Raw genomic sequence first — 21,046 nt, forward strand, 5'->3', positions numbered from 1 at the left:
GATCATAATGGCAGACAAAAAAGACGGCTCACTTAGAGTCTGTGTTAATTTCAAGCCAACCAATAACCTCACCATCCCTGCACCACCACCCCTCATCAACATCTCAGAGGCCCTCACGGGGTTAGGAGACGCCCACATCTTTTCGACACTTGACCTGAAGTCAGGGTATTGGCAAGTCCCAGTAAGCTCCAAGGATCGCCCCAAGACCGCGTTCACAGCACCCGATGGGCGGAGCTTTAAGTTCTGCGCAATGCCATTATGCCGTTCGGGCTGCAGGACGCCCCCGCGACATTCCAGACCATGATGGTCCGCGTCCTGGACGGGTACGTTGGCGATTTTGCAGCCGCATACCTGGATGACGTGATCATTTGGTCTCGAATGTGGGAGGACCATGCACACCATCTCTCGCTGGTCCTTGAACGACTCGCCACACACGGACTCACATGCGCGCCACACAAGTGTTACATCGGCGCTCGTGAGCTAGAGTTCTTGGGGCACATCGTCAGCGCCAAGGGCTGCCGCCCCATCCCCGAACAGCTAAGCCTCATTGACAGGAAACAGGCGCCCCGCACCAGGAAGCAGCTCCAGAAGCTAATGGGGCTGTTAAACTGGTTACGTTCATTCATTCCCAATTTTGCCACAATCACCACACCCATGACGGACCTTCTCTCCCCGAAAACAAAGTTCCGGTAGACGGAAGCCGCGGACCAATCACTCATCCTAGTAAAGCAACAGTTCCGCAAGTCTCTCAAAAATGTCACATCTGACCCCAGACAAGCCCATTTTTGTCCAGACGGATGCCAGCCAGGACGGTATGGGCGCGGTTCTCTACCAGGTGGGTGATGATGGGGAGCGGCGGGTAACAGAGTATGCAAGTGCCAAGTTCGGCCCCGCAGAACGACGCTATCACGTGAACGAGCAGGAGTGTCTCGCGGTGGAGTGGGCCCTCAAACGCTACCGGCACCACCTTGAGGGGAGACCATTTACCCTGCGCACGGATAGTCAGTGTCTGCGGTGGCTGGACTCCGCCCAGGGACGAAAATCGAAGTTCACCCGCTGGGCACTCATGCTCCAGGGCTTCACATTCCATGTCGAACACATCCCTGGGCGAGAGCAGATGAGCAGATGGCGCAGGAGGGCAGCTGGCAGATGAGCTGTCCCGTCACCCAGACCCCGATAGCATCTTCCAAGACACTCAAGGGTGGGATGACCTGATGCCACCGTCCCACCAGCCAGCTACCGGCCTAGCAGATCCCACGGTCCAAGCAGAGGCATCGCCTACCCTGGCCACTCTAGTAGATCACGTGAAGCTGGCCCAGCAGGATGACCCAGACACGCAGCGCAACCTGGCAGCATGCGGTGAACGTGCCCTCCAACACCAGCACAACCTGGACAGGGTCCAGTAGAGCAGGGTTCCGGGTGACATGGACATCTGGCAGACCCATGCACGACAGCTGGTGCTGCAGTATTTCCACAACCATGACCTAGCAGGCCACCCGGGAGCAGATCAGACCCAACGGGAGATCAGGAAGCTGTTCCATTGGCCGGGCATAGCACGGGATGTCCGGGAATACGTGCGCAACTGCCAGCTCTGCCAGCAGCGCAAGCGATGGGATTGAGCAACAGCACCCCAGGCGACCGGAGGAACCATTCCACACAGTAGCCCTCGATGTCATGGCCCCCTAACCTCGCACGTCGCAGGGCAAGCGGTTGCTCGTCGTGGTCACGGATGTGTTCACACGTTGGTCGGATCCAACGTACGAGCAGCAGGGACAGTAGCAGCCCTACTGGACAATGAGGTCTTCCCCCTTTATGGTTATCCGAGTGCTACTAATGGACAACGGGACACAGTTCGCAGGACGGCGGTGGAAGGCCGACTGCCGCAGGTGGGACGTAGAGCACCACACTACCCCGACGGAACGTCGCAACCAGTACATAAAATTCCAGTTGCGCCTCCATCTGAGGGAAGACCATTCCAAATGGGACCTACACCTGCCCAAGCTGCTCTATTGCCTGCGGCGGCGGACCAATATGGTCACAGGCCACACCCCTGTTGAACTGCTTCATGGGCAGAATCTCGCCTTACCAGGGGATCTCCGGGTCGCAGAAGCAGCAGGAGTTGTCACCCGTCCCCCTGTCACTGACTTTAGAGAAGAGGCACGGCAACACCAGGCACGATTCCTAGCCACGCGCATTCCACAATCACCAAATCCACCGACGCCATTGGAGCCCGGGCAAATGGTGTATGCCCGGTGTCACCACTTGTCTAGCAGCAAGCGCTATTGCACAGGTCTGAGCCCCAAATGAGCCGCCCCCCGGGAGGTACTGCGACGTCTAGGGCCCGCTTCTTATTTGATCCGACTCCCGAACGGTAGGTCGACAAAGATCCACCGGAATGATTTGCGTCTCGTCCCACCCACAGGCGCCCCAACTGTCCCAGCGGGGGACAGGAACAGTGGAAATGACCAGCATACATCCACTGCTCACCCCACGTCCCCAACTGCTCAAAACCCAAGCACTTCTTGTCCCACATCCCCACCAGACCAACATCCAACAACCATTCGCCCCACATCACCATCAGATAAACACTTAACCACTCCTTGTCCCACGTCCCCATCAGCTCAACACCTAACCACCACTCGTACCGCGTCCCCATCAGACCAAAACCCATCTACCGCTCACCCCCGTACTCTGTTCGAGCGGCACAACTTTGCGCGAGCTCGAGAGCCTGATGGATCGGCTAGACTCAGAGGGATTGTCCGTAGAACTTTACGATGGGGACGACCCAACCCTGCTCAACCCCGTGTTGCATCCGCAGATCACATTCCCAGATGGAATAGATGACTCCTGATCCAGTTCGCCAGGATGGCCCGGCTGGGATCAACCACGCTGGCCATTGGACGCGAGCCATGGCAGTTCAATGTTCAGGATGAACATGGAGCCAGAGCAATCCGAAGCCAGACCATCTCAGGAAGGGTGTCCATGCAACACGCGGCAAGTCTTGGTGGAACAGGGCTGCGAGAACAGCCCCAGGGCAACGGCAGTTACACCCAGCGGCCTAATGGGAGACAGGGATGAAGTCGAACCGCAACGGGAGTCAAGGGGTGTCCAGCATCCCGGGGGAAGCCCGACACGAGGGACTGAGGCGTTCTACCCGAGCCCGTGTAGACCCACGACACCTGGTGGACTACGAGTGGGAAAACCCACATGAGAAGACCAACCGAGCGCTACACCCCGATGCACTCCGCCTTCATGTAATGACCCTCCTTCCTTTGGATGCCCGGTCCATTCTCCCCATCATTGCCAGCCAAACCCCGAGCACAGAACCCTCCAGATACATTCCGAACATTGGTGGGGAACAGGCCCCGAGGCAATGCGTGTGACATGGGGCTTCGAGGGGCATAACGGCCTCAGTGAAGGGGGGGGGCATTTGACATTGTTCCAAGTGCTCCCTTCGCTCGCACAGGTCGTTATGTTCCCTCGTCGCCTCATCAGGGTGGGGGGGTAGTTCGCGGCTTGAGGAGTCCTGCTGCGCTTGGGACGTTTTTGCGGGAAATGGGCTCCAGGTGACGTGCAGCGATGTGAAGATTGCTGATATGTCATGGCAAATTCATGGTTGCTTCAAGTTTGGAATTCACAAATTCCCCCGTTTTTTCAGATTTGAATTGACAAATTTCCCTGATGTTTCAGACACAACCAATCTTGCAGCACCACTTGATGTTTTTTCTGCAGAAAAAGAAATTGTATGAGCTGTTAAAGTATCCTACTCTGTAGAATTCACCCTACTGAAATTAACTGGTAATTTTAAAGGAAAGCCTCTTTTCTAGAAAATAAGTTATAAATTGAATTTTTACTCCCTGACAATTTCCAATCATTCAAGTTGTTTACCATTAGTTTACTTTTCTGAGTGGTAAGGTAAGCTTTTATACATTACCATTACTTGTTATAAAATAATCAGTTGGAATAGGGTGGCTACATTTAAAATATTTGTTATTACCTAATATAGTTAACCTCACCTAAAATTTGATGTCAAAATGTAAACTCAATAGTACTGAAGCAGGAGCCACTTAATAAAATAGCAAGTATAACCAAATGTTTAATGTAATTTAAATCACAAATAATATAAACTATAATTATTGATTTCATGTTTACCTGAGGTTGCCAGTTTCACAAGTTGAGGTTAACTACCTGATTTTGAAAGCTAGTTTAACATAAGACCTACATGCACATTTAGTCTATACGAATATTGCAGAAATCACAACTATATTCTCCTTGAAAAGACTTTGATCATGATCTCCGTACCACAACAAAAATTGATTTAAATTTTATCACAAGTGATAAAATTATTCTGCTATCTTTGTATAACTTTTTGTAAATTTATCTCTATTAAGTCGCAGAAGCCAGAAATCTCTAAAATTATTGTAAATAAATTCAGTGTTGGATAATTTATTTACAATACACGCCCATCAAAATAAATGGCAGCACAGTAAAATTAATGTTGTTTGAGATCAAAATACATGTTTGTAAACTATTACTATAATAAATTCACCTGAAACTATTGAGAAAAGACTATGAAACTTGTATGCAAATACATAAATACTTTTTTTCTTGTTAATGTTAAACTACGAGTTTACAGAAAAAAAGCCTGAGAATTTAAGAAGGAAAATCCAACGAATTTCATGTTATTAAATATTTCCAAATTTTTTGAGGTGTCTAAACGTCAACAAAAGTGGTATTTTTAGTTTCACTTTTGTTAGCAGAAGAAATTAGAGAAATATGTTGTGATTTGCTGACATTTCCCAGAATTCCCTGACCATTTTTAATTCCCAGATTTCCCCCAGTTTTCTAGTCCTGTATCAACCACAGAAAACCAACACTTCAGTTTTGGTTATATACAGATTTTACTGGCTACCAATACAAAAAGTTGATTTAACACTAATAATTCTACTCTCAACAGTGACAATATTAACAGCAATGATGCTAAGGTGAACATAGAAATGGCAGACTTGCAGACATGTCACTCAACGTTTCAAAAGCTTGCGATCTCCTTAGTTAACTATTCTCGTCAATTATAAAAGGAAATTTACAATCCTTACAAAAACACAGTTAAAGGAAATATTTATACAGGACAACAGAATAAGAAATGTACGTAAAGTTTATAAATGGGGAAATACAAGCCTATTTCACATAAAAATGTAAAATCAGGAGGCATTAAAAAGTTGTAACATCAACTTGGGTATCTTGAATTTATTCACACATGTCAGATATTAACAACATAACAAGTACATAACGCAGAATAATACATACATCACTTTTACTTCTCTCAAATAATTTGCTTATTAATAAAAATAATAATAATTACGTGGAACACAAGACTACCGAATTGCTTAAATGAGACTAAAATGAGTAATAAATATCAAACGATGGCTGCAAATATATCTTTGTACTAGAAACATAGCCTTTCCAGGAGATTATGTTTAAAAATAAATATTCTTCAGTGTAATTTTTTGTTAAAAGACATACCACATTTAGCTAACCTCACATGATTTGCAACAACTACCTATCACTTTAGCTTGTTAACTTTTAGGTCTTGTTCCAACAAACTTAATTTTCAATATTATTTTATGTTAAACCATTTATTTTTTATTTTCAAATTTGGAAGTGGGGTTGTGTTAAATTGATAAAAGGCAAGATTTCAATAGCAAGTGTTTTAAGTTCACACCAAAGAAACTTCTGCTCAACTATTATACTATGACAAAAGGATAATGCTATTTAGTTTGATATATTGATTGCTGCACCATTAACCATAAAAAGTAGGTAAGTAAGCTACAGGATTACATAATCTTTTACAGAAAAAACTTTCTGCTACACTGAAAACTTTCTTAATTACCAAACATATTGTTTGGTCTAAATTATATTTCAACCAGTTAAATTGTAGAAGTTATGAAATTAAATCTGAAGGAATTTTCATAACTCTACAATAGTGTGTAACAAAAAGCATGAAATTAAATTGTGTGTGTGTGTCTATATACGCGTGCCGCCTAAGCATATTTATGATGGTTGTTTTAGATTATAGACATGGACATATTTTTCAAACCCAAATTTATACTGTTTGCAGCAAAATAATTTAATGATTATGCTTCCTATAGACTGTTTAAAAATTTTAATCAGATTTTTTCAAATATGTTTAATGGAAAACAAAATGGACATATTTGGACTCAAGGCAAAAGCATGTAGCCCACTTAGTAAATGTCTCCAAGTAAGAAACATCATGGACCCAACTTTGTCTGCATAAAGATCACTAGGAATACATTTTACAGAGAAAAAAAAAATATTTTGTGCAGTAAAACAATGGTTTCTTAGCTCAGCCTTATTTGATCCAAAATCATTACATATATTGAGTTAAATTTTATTAATAAAATCGCAATCTGAACTCTGAAGTCAGAAATAGTAGCTCACATATCTACTATAAAATTGCATTGCAGGAGTTTGTACGAGCTACACAATTCCTTGTAAGGCATGTACAAGACAGACAGAATAGATATTTGAACATTAAAAAAAAGACAGAATAGATATTTGAACATTAAAAAAAAACAGACTGTTGCTACTGCATCAGAAACACATGTTCAATATAATTACCACTTTACTGATGTAGTGATCTGAAAATTTCCATGTTAGCAGAAAGTTTGTTTTATATTCTGAGCACATACTGTGCCCGGCAGATAACTTGGCGTCTGAGCTCCCAAGTCCTATCTTTGGTAAAGAGCAGGGAGAAGAGAAAGCGATACCCTATTGTCAAGGTCAGCGGCCAGGTTTGTACTAGCAGAACAGAAAACATTCTGCGCGTGATTTCCTACACTACGTAAGTCTGTATCCACGCCCGTGGGGGCCCCAGGGCGGTAAGGCCCTTTGGCTAAGAGCGCTGGGTTACCAAACCAAAAGTGAGAAATCCTATGAATTGTACTTGTACTACATAAATGTAACATTGTGTAAATTGCAGTGGTTGTGCTCAAATATTTATACTCATCTGTCAGGAAAAGTAACAAACTATTATCTAAACCTGCAACGTTTTACTTTGTCTCCATCAAATTTACTTACGGTTATTATGATAAACAAAATTAATTTAAATGTTATTAACTCAGTAACTAGCAAAAACCAGACACGATTTATTTTTGAAAGCTAGGTCATTTAATATGTAAAATAAATTTAAAACTATGCTTCTCAATTCATTGTGTTCTCAAAGTTATTTTTAAAAAAAGTCTCACAAGAAAAAGGAAATGACCAAAACATTACGCAGTTGTAGCTCTTCGCGCCAAAGCTATCTCACAGTTGATGACGCAGGAGCCAGTCTAGCCCTTATCGTTCTCCGGTTTCCGTACCTAAAACGTGCCATTTAGCGCTGGATTTACATTTAAGTAAACATGGAGCTTGTTATGTCATATTTGCTGCTTTAACTTCATGTCAGTCGTTTAGGAAACACCTGACTACCAACGTTAATGGCATTTAAAAAATGCTTGTGTATGTTGTGTGTTTTTATATTTTAATGCAACTTTAATCGATTATTTATTATAAATGTAAATACAATTTACATTGTACTTCCACTTTATAATGCATTCAAAACCTCATATATATTATATGATTTGTTTAATGTTAGTGTGAAGTTCTCTTTCCATGATAATTGATTGAGCAGACATTTATTTTTCGCCTCTTCATCACAACACTGCATCACTGTTTTTATTATTTTCCGCTCTCCGTTATGTATCACTTTACCGCGCCTCTGCGAGCTGCCACCTTCGCCTTCCATTTTCGGGTATACACTGAAGGGCGATATTTTCCTAACAGCCACTACACGGCTCTCGGCTACGTGTCGCCTGCTTACCCCCTCTTATTTCTCCGGTCCCGCTGTCCCCACACCCCCGCGCTGAGAGAAGCCAAGATAACTGCCGGCCACAGTAATTATAAACCTAGACCTGACACAAAATCACAAAAGAAAATTGAGGACTCTTACTCAATGAAGAGTTTTCAGATATATCATGACTATAAAAATCAGGCATAATTATGAATGATTAGACTATTTTAATGAACTAATTAATCACATTTGGGGCAATATATGAAATGTCAATCTCAAATCCTGTAAAAAAAACTTTTTTCTTTCAAATATTAAAACATTTCATTTTAATTGCTATTCCCTCATTAGTTATTTGCTAACTTCATTTTAAGTTACTTTCTTATATATTAGATTAAACACTAAATAAAAAAAAACACCCTTGATGTGCCAGTATTTGATCTTGAACAAAATTTTAAAAAATATAGTCCCCATCAAGCCATTACTCTTTGAAAACGTCAAATTCACAAGAAATTTGCAACTAGTGATGCTAAAAAAAAATAGAACACATTACATAATGCTGACGGGAAAATGAGACATGCCTAGAAAGAATAACTAACAATATAACAAGTTACAGTTTCACTTCTCAGTTTTTACCTTTTTTAACTCATCTGGGCGCAAAACCATTTTGTATTCACAGTGGCGCTTCAGTGGCGGTCCAGAGAAGTCTTTGTGAATAGACTTATTGTGGTTGACCAGCTTCAGACGAGTCGTGAACCCCTTGCTGCAGTGTTCGCAAACAAAGGGAAACTGCTTTGTGTGCAAGATTATGTGTTTTTTCATGGTGCTGCCAACAGCAAAAGTGTACGGACAGTACGGACATTTGTAAGGACGTTCACCAGTGTGAGAGCGACGTTTATGCACCGACAAAATGGACGTATGTTTGAACCGCTGACCACATATGTCACACTTGTAAGGCAAGGGGTTATCGTGCCAAACCCGATGCATTCTATAGGTACTGCTGGAAGAGAACATGCGGCCGCACAGATCACAGATGTGGCGGATTTCTTTGGTGTGCGACGCTCTGTGCTCTTCGAGCAGCATTGGGGAATGCACACCTTTGCCACACAACTCACAGTAATACGGATACTTGCCGGTGTGCAAGGACATGTGATGCGACACTCCGCTACGCGTCTTGAATGACCTACTGCATATTGCGCATACAAACATCTGATTTGATTTGCTGTGTCTTCGCTCATGATTGTAGAGCTTCAAAGGGTCAGGAATGAATTTGCTGCAAATTTTACAGTTCGGCTCATCACGATGCATCTCCACTTCGTGTTTGTCCAGAACCGTCTGAGAAGCAAACCCTCTACCACAAGCCTCACACACAAACGGAACATTGTGATGTGTTTCCTCATGCTGTCTGCATGCCTCTTCGTTCGCAAAAGCGCTTTTACAGTACGTACACCGAATGTCTACCGGATGCTGGTCTAGCGTGTGCTGTCGTAACTGCCACTGTTCTGAAAATGTAACCGAACAAACAATGCACTTGAAGACACTTGAAAATGTGTGTTGATTCAAAATATGTTTCTTTAAATAATATTGTGAAGTCAATACCTTTCCACATTGATCACATTTGAAAATTGTTGCAGAACCAAGTTTATAAGATGTATCACCATGAACATTAGCCAAGTGTGTCTTTAGTTTGATTTCTGTCTCAAATGCATCCTCACACCTGTCACACTTAAAACACAATCTTTCAGGATGAGTTTTTTCATGACGTAGTAACAACTTCTTATTTGGAAATACTTCGTCACAATACGAACACTGGTGACTAAATGAGTGCTTTTCTTCCATATGCTGCTGCAAATAAAACGAGTCTTCAAACTTTTCCGAACACAATGTGCATTGCACATGCTTCTCTCCCAAGGAATGTTGAGAAAGATGCTCTTCTAAAGCACCTTCAGTTTGTAACAATTGTTTGCAAATATGACACTCATAAAATTTATTTTCAATTACAACATGTGTTTTATAGTGTCTCTTCAGTTTACTCTCAGAATCATTTTCAAGGCCACACACCGAGCACACAAACACATTCTCTGGTGATTTTCTCACTTTGGGACTACCTTCTACACATGAGTGCTGAGAACTTTCAAAACCATTTTCTGTATAAGTATCTTGCCAATCAACATACTTGTTTTCTTTGAATGACTCTTCTAATGTTGGCATATAATCATCTTTAACATTAATTTTTAATTCCAAATTCTTTTCTGCAAGTGAAATTGGGAAAAATTCATTATCTTCTTCTGTACCTGAAACTTCTATACATTCAGAATACTCTTCAAAATGTTCTACTGCAGAATAAAAATTTTCTTCTGTAGAATCAAATATTTCATCTGTATAATCAATTTTTTCTTCTGTAGAATCAAAATTGTCCTCTGTATATTCATATTTATCTTCTGTTATTGAGACTTCTATAGATTCTAAATTTTCTTCTGTTTCAGGGATTTCTACACATTCTAAATTTTCTTCTGTTGCTGGAACTTCAATACATTGTAAATCTTCTGTTTCTGAAACTTCAATACACTGTAAATTTTCTTCGGTTTCTGAAAATTCCAAACAATTTAAATTTTCTTCTGTTGCTGGGACTTCAATACACTGTAAATTTTCTTCTGTTTCTGAAACTTCCAAACAATTTAAATTTTCTTCTGTTGCTGGGACTTCAATACACTGTAAATTTTCTTCCGTTGCTGGAACTTCAATACACTGGAAATTTTCTTCCGTTGCTCGGGAATTGATGTACTCTATATTTTCTTCTACAGAAAAGACTTCTATAGATTCTAAATTTTCATTTGTGTCCGGAAATTCTATACAATGCAAATTTTCTTCTGTTTCTGGGACCTCTAAACATTCCAAATTTTCTTCTGCTTCTGTGACTTCTATACATTCCAAATTTTCTTCTGCTTCTGTGACTTCTATACATTCCAAATTTTCTTCTGTTGCTGGGACTTCTATAAAATTGAACTTTTCTTCAGTCGCTGACACTTCTGTACTTTCAAAAGAAGGAAATTCCAAAAGTTTTGTATTTTTTTCTGAAGCTACAGTTAAAAAATGTTTGTTGATATCTTCTGAAGAAATTTCAACATTGTCCTCACTAGTTTCCTTTTTTTCTGGGATGAGCATATTTTCAGGATTTTCTTTTAAGGGTGAATTATGTATACGTACAGAAGTTTCTTGCATAGGTAGTTTATGGGTACTCTCTCCTTCAAGCTTCTCAGTATCGTCAGCAACCACGTCAACCTGAAACGGTAAAGATGACTTATTGGTACACTGCATTTTTATTTCACCACACATAATGTCTGTTTTATTTGTAAGTATTTCTGAGAGTTTCATACCTGATAAATGATCAATGCCATCCGTCATGGAATCGTCAATAGCATCTTCAGTGGCACTGCTCCCCTCAGCTTGCAACTGAGATTCGTCGTCTTCATTGTCTATCGTGGGCGGAAGACTAGTTGTGTCAGAATGCTTGTCTTTAACATCATTTTCAGTAGCTTCCGCTTCTTCTTGTTCTTGTTCTTGTTCTTCTTCTGTGTTTACTGCTACTGCTGCTGCTGACATATCAATCTTATCTTCTATAATGTCAATTGTCCTGACAGCAACTTTATCTTCAAATTTATTTTGGGTTTCAGCAATTTCCTCACTTTCAACACGATTTGCAGAGTCATTTGCAATGTCCCAATTTTGGTCTGTTGTGGTTTCATCCCAAGTGTTGCATTCATCATTCTGCTCATACAGCTTCTCTCCCTCCAAATCTTTCTGGTCATCCACGTGCAATTTTGGTGCTTCAGAGTGCATTATTTCCAGCATTTGTTCAACTTTGTCATAATCCTCACGTAACTGGGTTTTAGGTGTTTCAGTTCCATTACTTTTGGCTGCAGGCTCACTTCCTCCAGCTGACAAACTTTTATGAATATCTGACCCAACTCCTTCGCTAGCTGGTTTACGATCACTTTTATGCACTCTGAAATGCAATAGCAAATCAGATTTAATCTTAAAAATTTTCCCACACACTCCACATTTAAAAAGCCTATGATTTGCAACATGTTTTTGCAAGAATTGCTTGGACCTGAACTTCTTTGCACATATTTTGCATTCATGAAATTTTACTGGCTCATGAGATTGAAGGTGGTTTTCATATTCTTCTTTGTCCGAATCTTCATAACCACATGTGGCACATTCATAAAGTTTCTTGGTTTCCGGTTCATCAATATCTTCTTGGAAATCATCTTCATATTCTGCATCACTGAACTTGTGAACTGATTCAATATGATTACGAGCATCCTCCTTATTCTCAAAGTGTTTACTACATTCAGAACATTTGTAGTAAGTTTTCTTGGGATGAACTTTCAAATGCTGCATGAACTGGTCCATACGTGGCGATCTGAATGAACAAGACATGCAACGATAAATTGTAACATCGTCTGAAGACGACTTGGCAACTTTGACTCGTTTCACAGTCATTTCATCAATTTGAGGTCGCTTTTCACCTTTCCTGTTAATACTATCAGAAAATTCTCCAGTAGACAATTTTCTACTTGCTTTTTCGTCCATTCTGCGTTCTCTCTCAGAAGTCGAAAATTCTTCAGCAACAGATTTAGAATTTTCAGTTCTCCCACCAGAAACACCATTTTCCTTATTGAAGTCATTTAAATCCAAGTTCTGGAAAGAAGGAAAAAAAGAACAAGTTTATTACAATAAAAACAATAGTCAAATTGTTCAACTAATAATAATAGCAATGAACCATGCTAAAACATTAAGTTAAGTTCAATGAACCCATAAATTCTATTTGTTTTTATGCATTAATAAATATCAGCAATTTTCATCATTATGTGAAACTATATATTAACACCACAGATATATATTTTATTTTTGCTATGCTTACTGTATAATATTTCACTGCCTAGTCCATTATAATAATTTTATTTTAATTTCCAAACTTACTTTATTATTAGTAATGTGATTAATTATTCAGTTAAATCTTGTAAAATATAAGACAATTTTTTTTAAAACCCTTTTCCAAAAAGAACTTCATGTGAATTTCGGTAGAATAAACCAACATGAACACTCCTCACTGTAGTAATATTAAATGTTTTGCTTGTTTGAATGATTGAATGAATGAATAAATGAATAAGAAACAAAAAAGCCTGAATGAATAAATGAATAAGAAACAAAAAAGTCTGAATGTTTAAATGTTTAGTTCCAATCATAAACAAAAAAAGTCAAAACATTATGAATATTCTTTATACCAGCTGTTATTTTTTAATTACAAAATAAAAAAATATATATATTTAATAGACAAGTGCACAAATCAGCACTGTGAGTATATATCCAGTTCCATTAACTTAGATTTAATGAAAATAAGTTCTACATCAATTATAAAGGATACTGTCAAAATTTCAATTTTTTTTTTCCAAATATTTTTTTCTGTATTTGATACTATTCTCCGTTCACTACCTGAGTTTTGGAATAAACAAAGCCTCTTGTAAACAAACATTTTCATTGGCTGCCGGACGCCGCGCACATTATTCGTGCGCAAGAAATAGTCCCTTGGTTACGTACCATTTGCAAGTATTTTAACACTGCCTTTTTTATAACAATTGTTGTTATATAGCATTATAGCGTTTCACCATTAATTTCCAATACAGTTTAATGTGTCAGCAAGTATTTACTTACAATTATGTTAGCAGACGCCGTGTGTACAGTGTACAGTTGTTGCCCGGCGCAACAGTTGTATTTCGGTTTCGCGCGCGCACGGTTTGTTATGGCTGACGCCGGACCAAGTAATGTAAAGCACAGAACGGGAAAGGCTTTGAAAAGTGCACAGAAAACTATTGTGTTGAATGTTTTTAAAACATTTTCAGACAAATATCCGGATTGTCGTGTGAACGATATAGCGAGTTTAACTGCGAAATTTACGGGTGTTTCGAAGATCAGTGTGCTTCGTGCAAGGAAAGAATTATAGGACACTGGGACATTAACAACTCCCGGGAAGAAAAGGAAACGTGAGTATCCTGTTATCAAAACTTGTGATGATTTTGTGAAGACGGCTATAAGGCGTAAAGTGCATAGGTAGTTTTTTCTTCGCAAATGAACCACCTACACTGAACAAAGTGCTACGGTGTGTTAACAACGACCCTGAACTTTCTAATTTCAGACGAACAACATTTTATAAACTGTTAAAACTTATCGGTTTTCAGTAAGCAAAGATAAGCAAAACAAATTTCATAATCGATAGGGACGACATTTCTCTATGGCGAAGAAATTATTTAAGCAAAATCCGTGGTTACTGACAACAAGGACGCAAAATATACTATTTAGATGAAACGTGGGTGAACGAAGGACATGCTACAAACAAGTCTTGGAAAGATTCTACAGTTAAAAAAAAGAGAGAAGCTTTTCTCTCAGGACTGTCTGCAGGACTAAAAAATCCAACAGGTAAGGGGCAGCACCTTATATTGCTTCATATTGGTAGTGACAGTGGTTTTGTGGAAAACGGTGAGTTAATTTTTCAGTCAAAGAAATCCGGCGATTATCATGAAGAGATGAATGGTGACGTTTTCCGGGATTGGTTTTAAAATCATTGCAAAAAATTAGAACAGAACAGTGTTGTTATGGACAATGCGTCCTATCACAGTGTAAAGTGTGATCGTGTGCCCAATCATTCATGGAGAAAACAAAATATTATTGAGTGGTTACAGTCAAAAAATATATCCTTCAGTGCAAGGTCTGTGAAAGTGGAGTTGCTGAATTTAGTTAATACAGTACGTTCATCTTTTACTGCATATGTGATTGACAACATCGCCGAGAAAGCGGGGCACACTGTACTTAGGCTACCGCCGTATCATTGTAACTTGAATCCAATCGAACTCGTGTGGAGTTAAAAGTACGTAATAACAGAACATTCAAGCTAAGCAAGGTACGTGATTTGGTAGCCACAGCTTTGTCTCAGATTACTCCAGAGAAGTGGAACGACTGTATTCGACACGTAATGAAAGAAGAGGAAAGAATGTGGAAATTGGATGGTATCAGTGATATTGTCGTTGACAGTGTTATAGTTCCTCTCGTAGACAGTGATGACAGTAGTGACGAAGATAGTGGTGGTAGGTCTGATTCAAGTCTGGAAGGGATAGCACCACTGCCAGATAGTGATTAGGTGAATAACAAATTGTAACACTATCATATTGTCGTCTTACGTTACGGTGCTATTTTATTGATTATTCAAAAAAAAAAAAAAAAAAATTGTTTGCTTTTGTGTCCTGAACGGTAACGGCGCCATTTTCCTGTTATATTACTTCTCTGTTATTTTATTAGCACCGACTGTACTGAAGTGTGTGTGTTGCAACTAGTGCTTGGCGCACAAGATGAATCCAGCCTATCACTTGTTGACGCGGCACAGTGATACGATGGTGATTGTTTATTTCAAAACTCAGCTAAGAGTGAACGGAGTATAGTTATAGGTATAATTTTAACACAAACATCACAAAAATGATACAACTATCAGCAAATTGATAATGTTGGGAATGCCAAAAAATCATACAATTAATGCATTAACTCTGTAACAGTGGAGACTATTTAGAAAGGAGGTATTACTAAAATCTTAACCGCCAAACCTTTCCCAGTGAAAAAACCAGTAGACTCCTGTTGACGTGTTTATAATTTTCTTCGAGCCAAAGAATAGAAACTATCTGCTAGTTAAAAATGGAGAGCTGGGGGAAAGCTTTAAAATATAAGCTATCAAGAGTTTCAAAATGCACACAATGGCTCTCAACCTCCAATTTTTAACTACAGATTTGCAAGAAAACTTCTACCTTACATTTCATATATCGCCAGGGTGTCTACAAATACCTGGGAAACTAATTTTAGGCTTTTTCATGACCTTCAACTAAAGTTTTCTCACAACTTATTCAAATCACAGGGTCATATTTATACATCATAAGCAAAAATAAACATAATATGAAATAGATACCCTGCTAACAAGAACATGCTGATTTTTTGTAATAAAGCTTATACATTATCAGAGACAATTTGCACATGATTTAAGTAGTCTTCAAACATTTACAGTAAAACTTAACTAACTACAACAAACTTCAAGGGCCCAAGATTGCCAGTGGTTTGTTGTAGTGAAGTTCTTTATACTGAAATCATAATAATTGCATTATTTTTGGTTGTGCCCATTAACAACATAAAAATTATGTTAGCAACTGTATAAAAATTACTTATTTCTCAATTCATCACTATAAAAAAATCATGAAAACTTGTAAATAACTGTAAACACACTAAGAATAAAAATATCTAATAATTATCAATTCTAGTTTAACTGATCTCTTTAAAAACAGATGGTGCAGATTCAAGTTCATGGGAACACATTAAAAAACACTGTTCTAAAATATAAAAGTAAGACTATGTAATTATATTAAGTAAACTAAACTGATTTTAACAAAAAACACACAATTCACTTTGATTTTGAAAAAAAAGTCTTTAATTGATGACTGCTTTTTCATTGCCCCCAGTTCCCGAGTTACATCCTTCTCAATACTTAGGAGAACTCCCATGTGGTGAGATAAATTTGTGGATGTTAAGAACAGCCTCTCCAACACATCTAGTGCAGCACAAATTTCTTCTCTCCAAGGCCGCTTGAGCTCAACCTCTTCCGTATCATCCTCTTCATCTTCATTTGCCTGGGCGGTCTCCTCGTCACACTCTGAAGTTGTCTCATCTGATACAGAAGGACATGTTGTCAGCTGATTATCAATGGTAGAAAAATCATTGAATGATGACTGGCAGCTATCAAATTTTTTTTGTACTTCCACACATTCAGCTTCACATTCATCTGCATCATCAATACAGTCATCTCCACTTGAGCTTGCAGGGAACCCTGCCTTAAAACAATTCACAACAGTGCTAGGCTTGATTCGGCTCCATGCCAAACAAAGTCTGTGGATAGCTTGCAAAATGTTCCACTTTAAAGCACTTGCTTCTTTACCACAATCCATCTGTCGCAGAAGAAAATGCACCAGTTGTCTTTAATAATCTCGTTTCACCTGTGCTATGATGCCCTGATCAAGTGGTTGTAATGTACTGGTGCAATTTGGTGGAAGGAAAACCACTTTGATGTTCCTTAGCGCAGCAAAATTAGCATTATGGGCAGCACAGTGGTCAATAAACAAAATTACCTTTCGGTTTTGCACACCCATCCTTGAGTCAAAACTGTTGAGCCACTCTTGAAACAAAGATGAGGTCATCCAAGAGTTCTTGTTGTTCCTATACAGTAGAGCTTCATTATAAAGAACATGAAGGGACCAAAATTATGGCAGTTTGTTATAATGAAGTTCTTTATACCGAAATCACAATGATTGCCTGATTTGGGTTTTTTAACATAACTCGATCTTGTTAAAAAAACAAAGTAGAAAATCTAATACCAATATGAGTGGTACAAGCATCAATTACTTTAACAGCTATACTTTGGGATCAAGATACATACTACATACATACTAGTATGTATAAGTACAATACAGAAATACGTAGGTAAGTTGTTTGCCAAAACAGTAAGCCTACCTTTGGAATCAAGACAAGCTGTTTGCAAAAATGCTTTAATAAATCAAAAATATAAAATTTGAAAGTTAGGAAAATTTTTTTTTACATTTTATTGTCTTCGAAACTGGATCGCTGGGTGAGAATAGTGGATAATGTTGATTTGGAGATACCGAACTTTGTAGCCACATCAGTCTTTTTATTTCCTTTATCTAATGCTTTTAACATTTCAAGTTTCACATCAATCCCCTTTCGTTTCCTAGAAGACATGTTCAGTAGTACAGTTTTTTAAACTATAAAAACAAATGGTCCCGACACATGTAAAAATAAGTTATACTCGTAGTATAGCCACGTTTCTCAAACAATAAACAAGGAAACGACCAGAGGTGTGTGTAGCAATACTTCATTATGTAGAACTTCGCATCGGTTAAACACGTCGTGCGAGCCTAGAACAAAGAGTAATGTCAACGAACATCACAATGCAGCGCTTTAGTCGCTACACCAGTTTTGTGCATTCATTTCAACACTAGTCCATTGCAGTCATCTATGGCGCGTATCAAAATAAATAAGATGGCAGTTTGTGGGTGAATGGCGACTATTTTATCCGTTTGTCGTTTACCGTGCCGGGCAGAAAAGTGTTTGTTCAAATGAATATTAATAGAATATTTTAAAAATTTGAGCGAGAAAATTTGTACTAGTGAAATTTTTTTACGTTATGTTATATGGACGTTTGACGGGACCAAAGGCATAGTTCGTAGTAATGAATTGTTCGCTCTAATGAAGTTCGTTAAAACGGTGTTTTACTGTACTTGCATGGCAAGTGTTTTATATTTTTGAAAAAACGTGGTTTAGCAAATTTCAAGAACTATTGGTTCCATTTTTTCAGAACCATCACTGTTTACACAAAAAAGCACTGTGAAACGTTCTTTGCTTCTTTTGCCTCCATGGCATGTTTGACCCCTAACCACCAAAGTTCTATCAGGAAGGAGATTAAAAAATATTTCCGCCTCATCAGCATTAAAAATGTCTTTCTTCTCATAACCGGAAATCAGAGAATCCAGTTCGGCTTGCCATTTCTCCTGTACAGTGACATCAACAGCAGCAGCTTCACCTGACACTTTCGGGTACTCAAGTTGTACCTTGCCTTAAATCTGTGTAGCCACCCACCTGAAGCTTGAAAGTTGTCCAATCCCAATTTTAGGGCTTCTTCGAGTGCCTTCTCATGCAAAACATTCCCAGCTACTGGTATGTTTGATGCTCTTGACTGCATCAACCAGTCAAACAATCACTTCTCCAGGACTTCATATGGTGCCGCTGAAATACGTTTTCGGCTGTGTGATAAAAAATCATGTTTCATAATTTCAGACAGTTGATTTAAAATCGTGGACAAAGTAGATTTCGCGATTCCAAATTCTGTTGCAATGTCAGTTTTTTTCTTTCCCGTCGTCTACTGCTTTAATTAAAGCTAGTTTCGTTTTCATATCATTTGATTTCCGCTTTCTCTGCAACATTTTGCCAAAACAATTTGAACACGCCAACAAAAAAAATCACAAAATTACGTAACACGTTTCGTATTGCGGGCGCGAAGTAAGAACACACAACACGGATATGACGTAATGGTGCACACAAAACATCCGCAATGGAAAATGGCCTTTGGCGGCGGATGCTAGAAGTAGGAGCGCTGAAGGCGCGCCAATGCAAGGTGGCGGCAGATGCTAGAAGTGGGAGCGCTGTAGGCGCGTCAACAAAAGACGTTAGATATTAATAGCGCTGTTACCTAATTGATGTGTTCTGCTGTGATCCAGGTGGGAGTGGGATTGACCTATCTGGGAGTGGCGCTGAAGGACAGGTACCCGGGCCTAAAAACGGGCTGTAAACTGCACGGCGAGGTTTCCCCTTTAGCCTTGTAGTCGGTGAGGTGATTCAGGCAACCCCGAGGTCTCCTCTGCCTGTCCTGAGGTTTCCACATACTGTTAGGAAGGTGATTGTCGCTTGAGGTGTCGGAACTGTTGCCGGTTCTAGTATCCGAGACATGAACCATCAAGCCCGCGGAAAGGGTGTGTGATGCGATTATATAGCCTCTCCACATCAAGTGGCAACCCTCTGCCTCCACGTTGGCACCACTGTTGGGGGAGGATCGTGGTGACTATGTTGGGAGGGTTCCCCAACCTCTGGTCATTGCACCTCTCTAACTAAAGAGGGCGCTGCCGGGTCTAACTCTGCCTCAGTGCATCCTCAATTGCATGTATGAGACCGGAAATGGTGAAAGGGCTGAATCTGCGGGCAACAGCAGATGCGATAGAAACCTTTCCGGGGGGTTCGATGGCCGAGCCTCGGTGCATCGGTCCCAAGGGCCCCATAGTGAATTGATCAGGCCCCATGGTAAAGGAGTTAGAATGGGTATGGTGGTTGCGGTGTCGGGCGACCGGGCCTAAAAACGGGCTGTAAACTGCATGGCGAGGTTTCCCCTTTAGCCTTGTAGTGGGTGGAGGTACTGAGGAAACCCCCAGGTGCCTCCTGCCTGGGCACTGTAGTTGCCATTTTCCAGCTGGGGTTGACGGCGGTCGTCGCCCGACGAGTGCAGCTGCATCCGGGCCTTAATTGGCTGTAAACCCGTTGGGCCGAGGTACGGCGGGTCGGAGGGTTTTCCGAGGCGACGAGGACACCTCGTGGCTGCACTCTGAAGCGCGGTGGTCTGGTCAAACTACCGGCGAACAGTCTGCCGACGAGACCAAAAGTTGGTCGTAGTACGGGAAGAATCCACCATGTTTGAATGGTGCCCCACTGAGGTTTCCTCTAAGGCCCAGGATTCTTGTTGGGAAGGACTCGTACTTGGGAGTGGTGCCCCGAGTGCTTTAGGGGCAGGTATTAGGGTTCCCTAACCCTCTGATGTACCGGCGTGCTGAGCGACAAGAACTGCTCCGGTTACCAGCCTGGTCAGCTGGGAGAGGTTGGGTAGGCCTCCACCGGACCGCGGGTTCACTGGGTGATTGAGGGGTCCCAGTGTGAGAGCGGGAGACTGGGGTAGGCGCCAGAAGTGATGACAACTCCGGAGGGCTAAGGGAGCATCCAACTTTCTGGTTAGCTGAGTGGAGTGGGGGGCCGGAGGTGGTGCATAAACTGAGATGGGTAGCCTCAGTCCCTTTGCATAGCCAAAAGCTCTAACGCTCTTCCTGGTTGCGTATGCGGCGTATCCGCATCCACGCCCGTGGGGGCCCCAGGGCGGTAGGGCTTTCGCTAAGAGCGCTGGGTTACCAAAGAAAAGGGGGGGAAACCCCTGTGACTGTAAATGTGATCCAGCGTATATATCGTGTTCGTTAACGTGAATATTTTGTAAACCTCTCGCAAAATATTGCTGGAAAATTTGTATAGTTGAAAATAATTAACATATGATTGCATTGCGTTTTGGCGGGACCGTAGGTGATGTTCGTTTTAGTGAAGTGTACGTTATCCTGAAGTTCGTTAACGCGATGCTTTACTGTATACTTAATGTGAGACTATAAAATGAAGTGAAGCATCAAAAAACAAATACAAGTTAGCAAACAGCTGCTAGATATTAAAGTGATATGACTTCCAGCATCATTACCGATTATTTTGTGACTTTTTCGTTACTTCAGAGACCAG

The 21,046-nt window shown here is 40.5% G+C and overlaps 1 protein-coding gene across 4 annotated transcripts in view; it reads right to left on the reverse strand.

Annotated features, from left to right (window-relative positions):
- Positions 1–8,373: 8,373 nt before the first annotated feature.
- LOC134540893 (zinc finger protein 556-like) overlaps positions 8,374–21,046 on the reverse strand; it is a 51,677-nt gene continuing 39,004 nt past the window's right edge. For 2 of the 4 annotated variants that reach the window (XM_063383954.1, XM_063383965.1), the window contains 2 exons: positions 11,224–12,550; positions 8,374–11,128 (listed from right to left, as the gene is read on the reverse strand). In XM_063383954.1, the coding sequence (XP_063240024.1) occupies positions 11,124–11,128; positions 11,224–12,550 (1,332 nt within the window). In that variant the 3' untranslated portion in view covers positions 8,374–11,123. Of the gene's footprint in view, positions 12,551–21,046 lie in introns of all 4 variants that reach the window. The other 2 variants (XM_063383933.1, XM_063383943.1) reach the window with 1 other exon arrangement.

Source organism: Bacillus rossius, chromosome 1 (assembly GCF_032445375.1).
Source record: "Bacillus rossius redtenbacheri isolate Brsri chromosome 1, Brsri_v3, whole genome shotgun sequence".
NCBI classification, from domain to species: Eukaryota; Metazoa; Arthropoda; class Insecta; order Phasmatodea; family Bacillidae; genus Bacillus; species Bacillus rossius.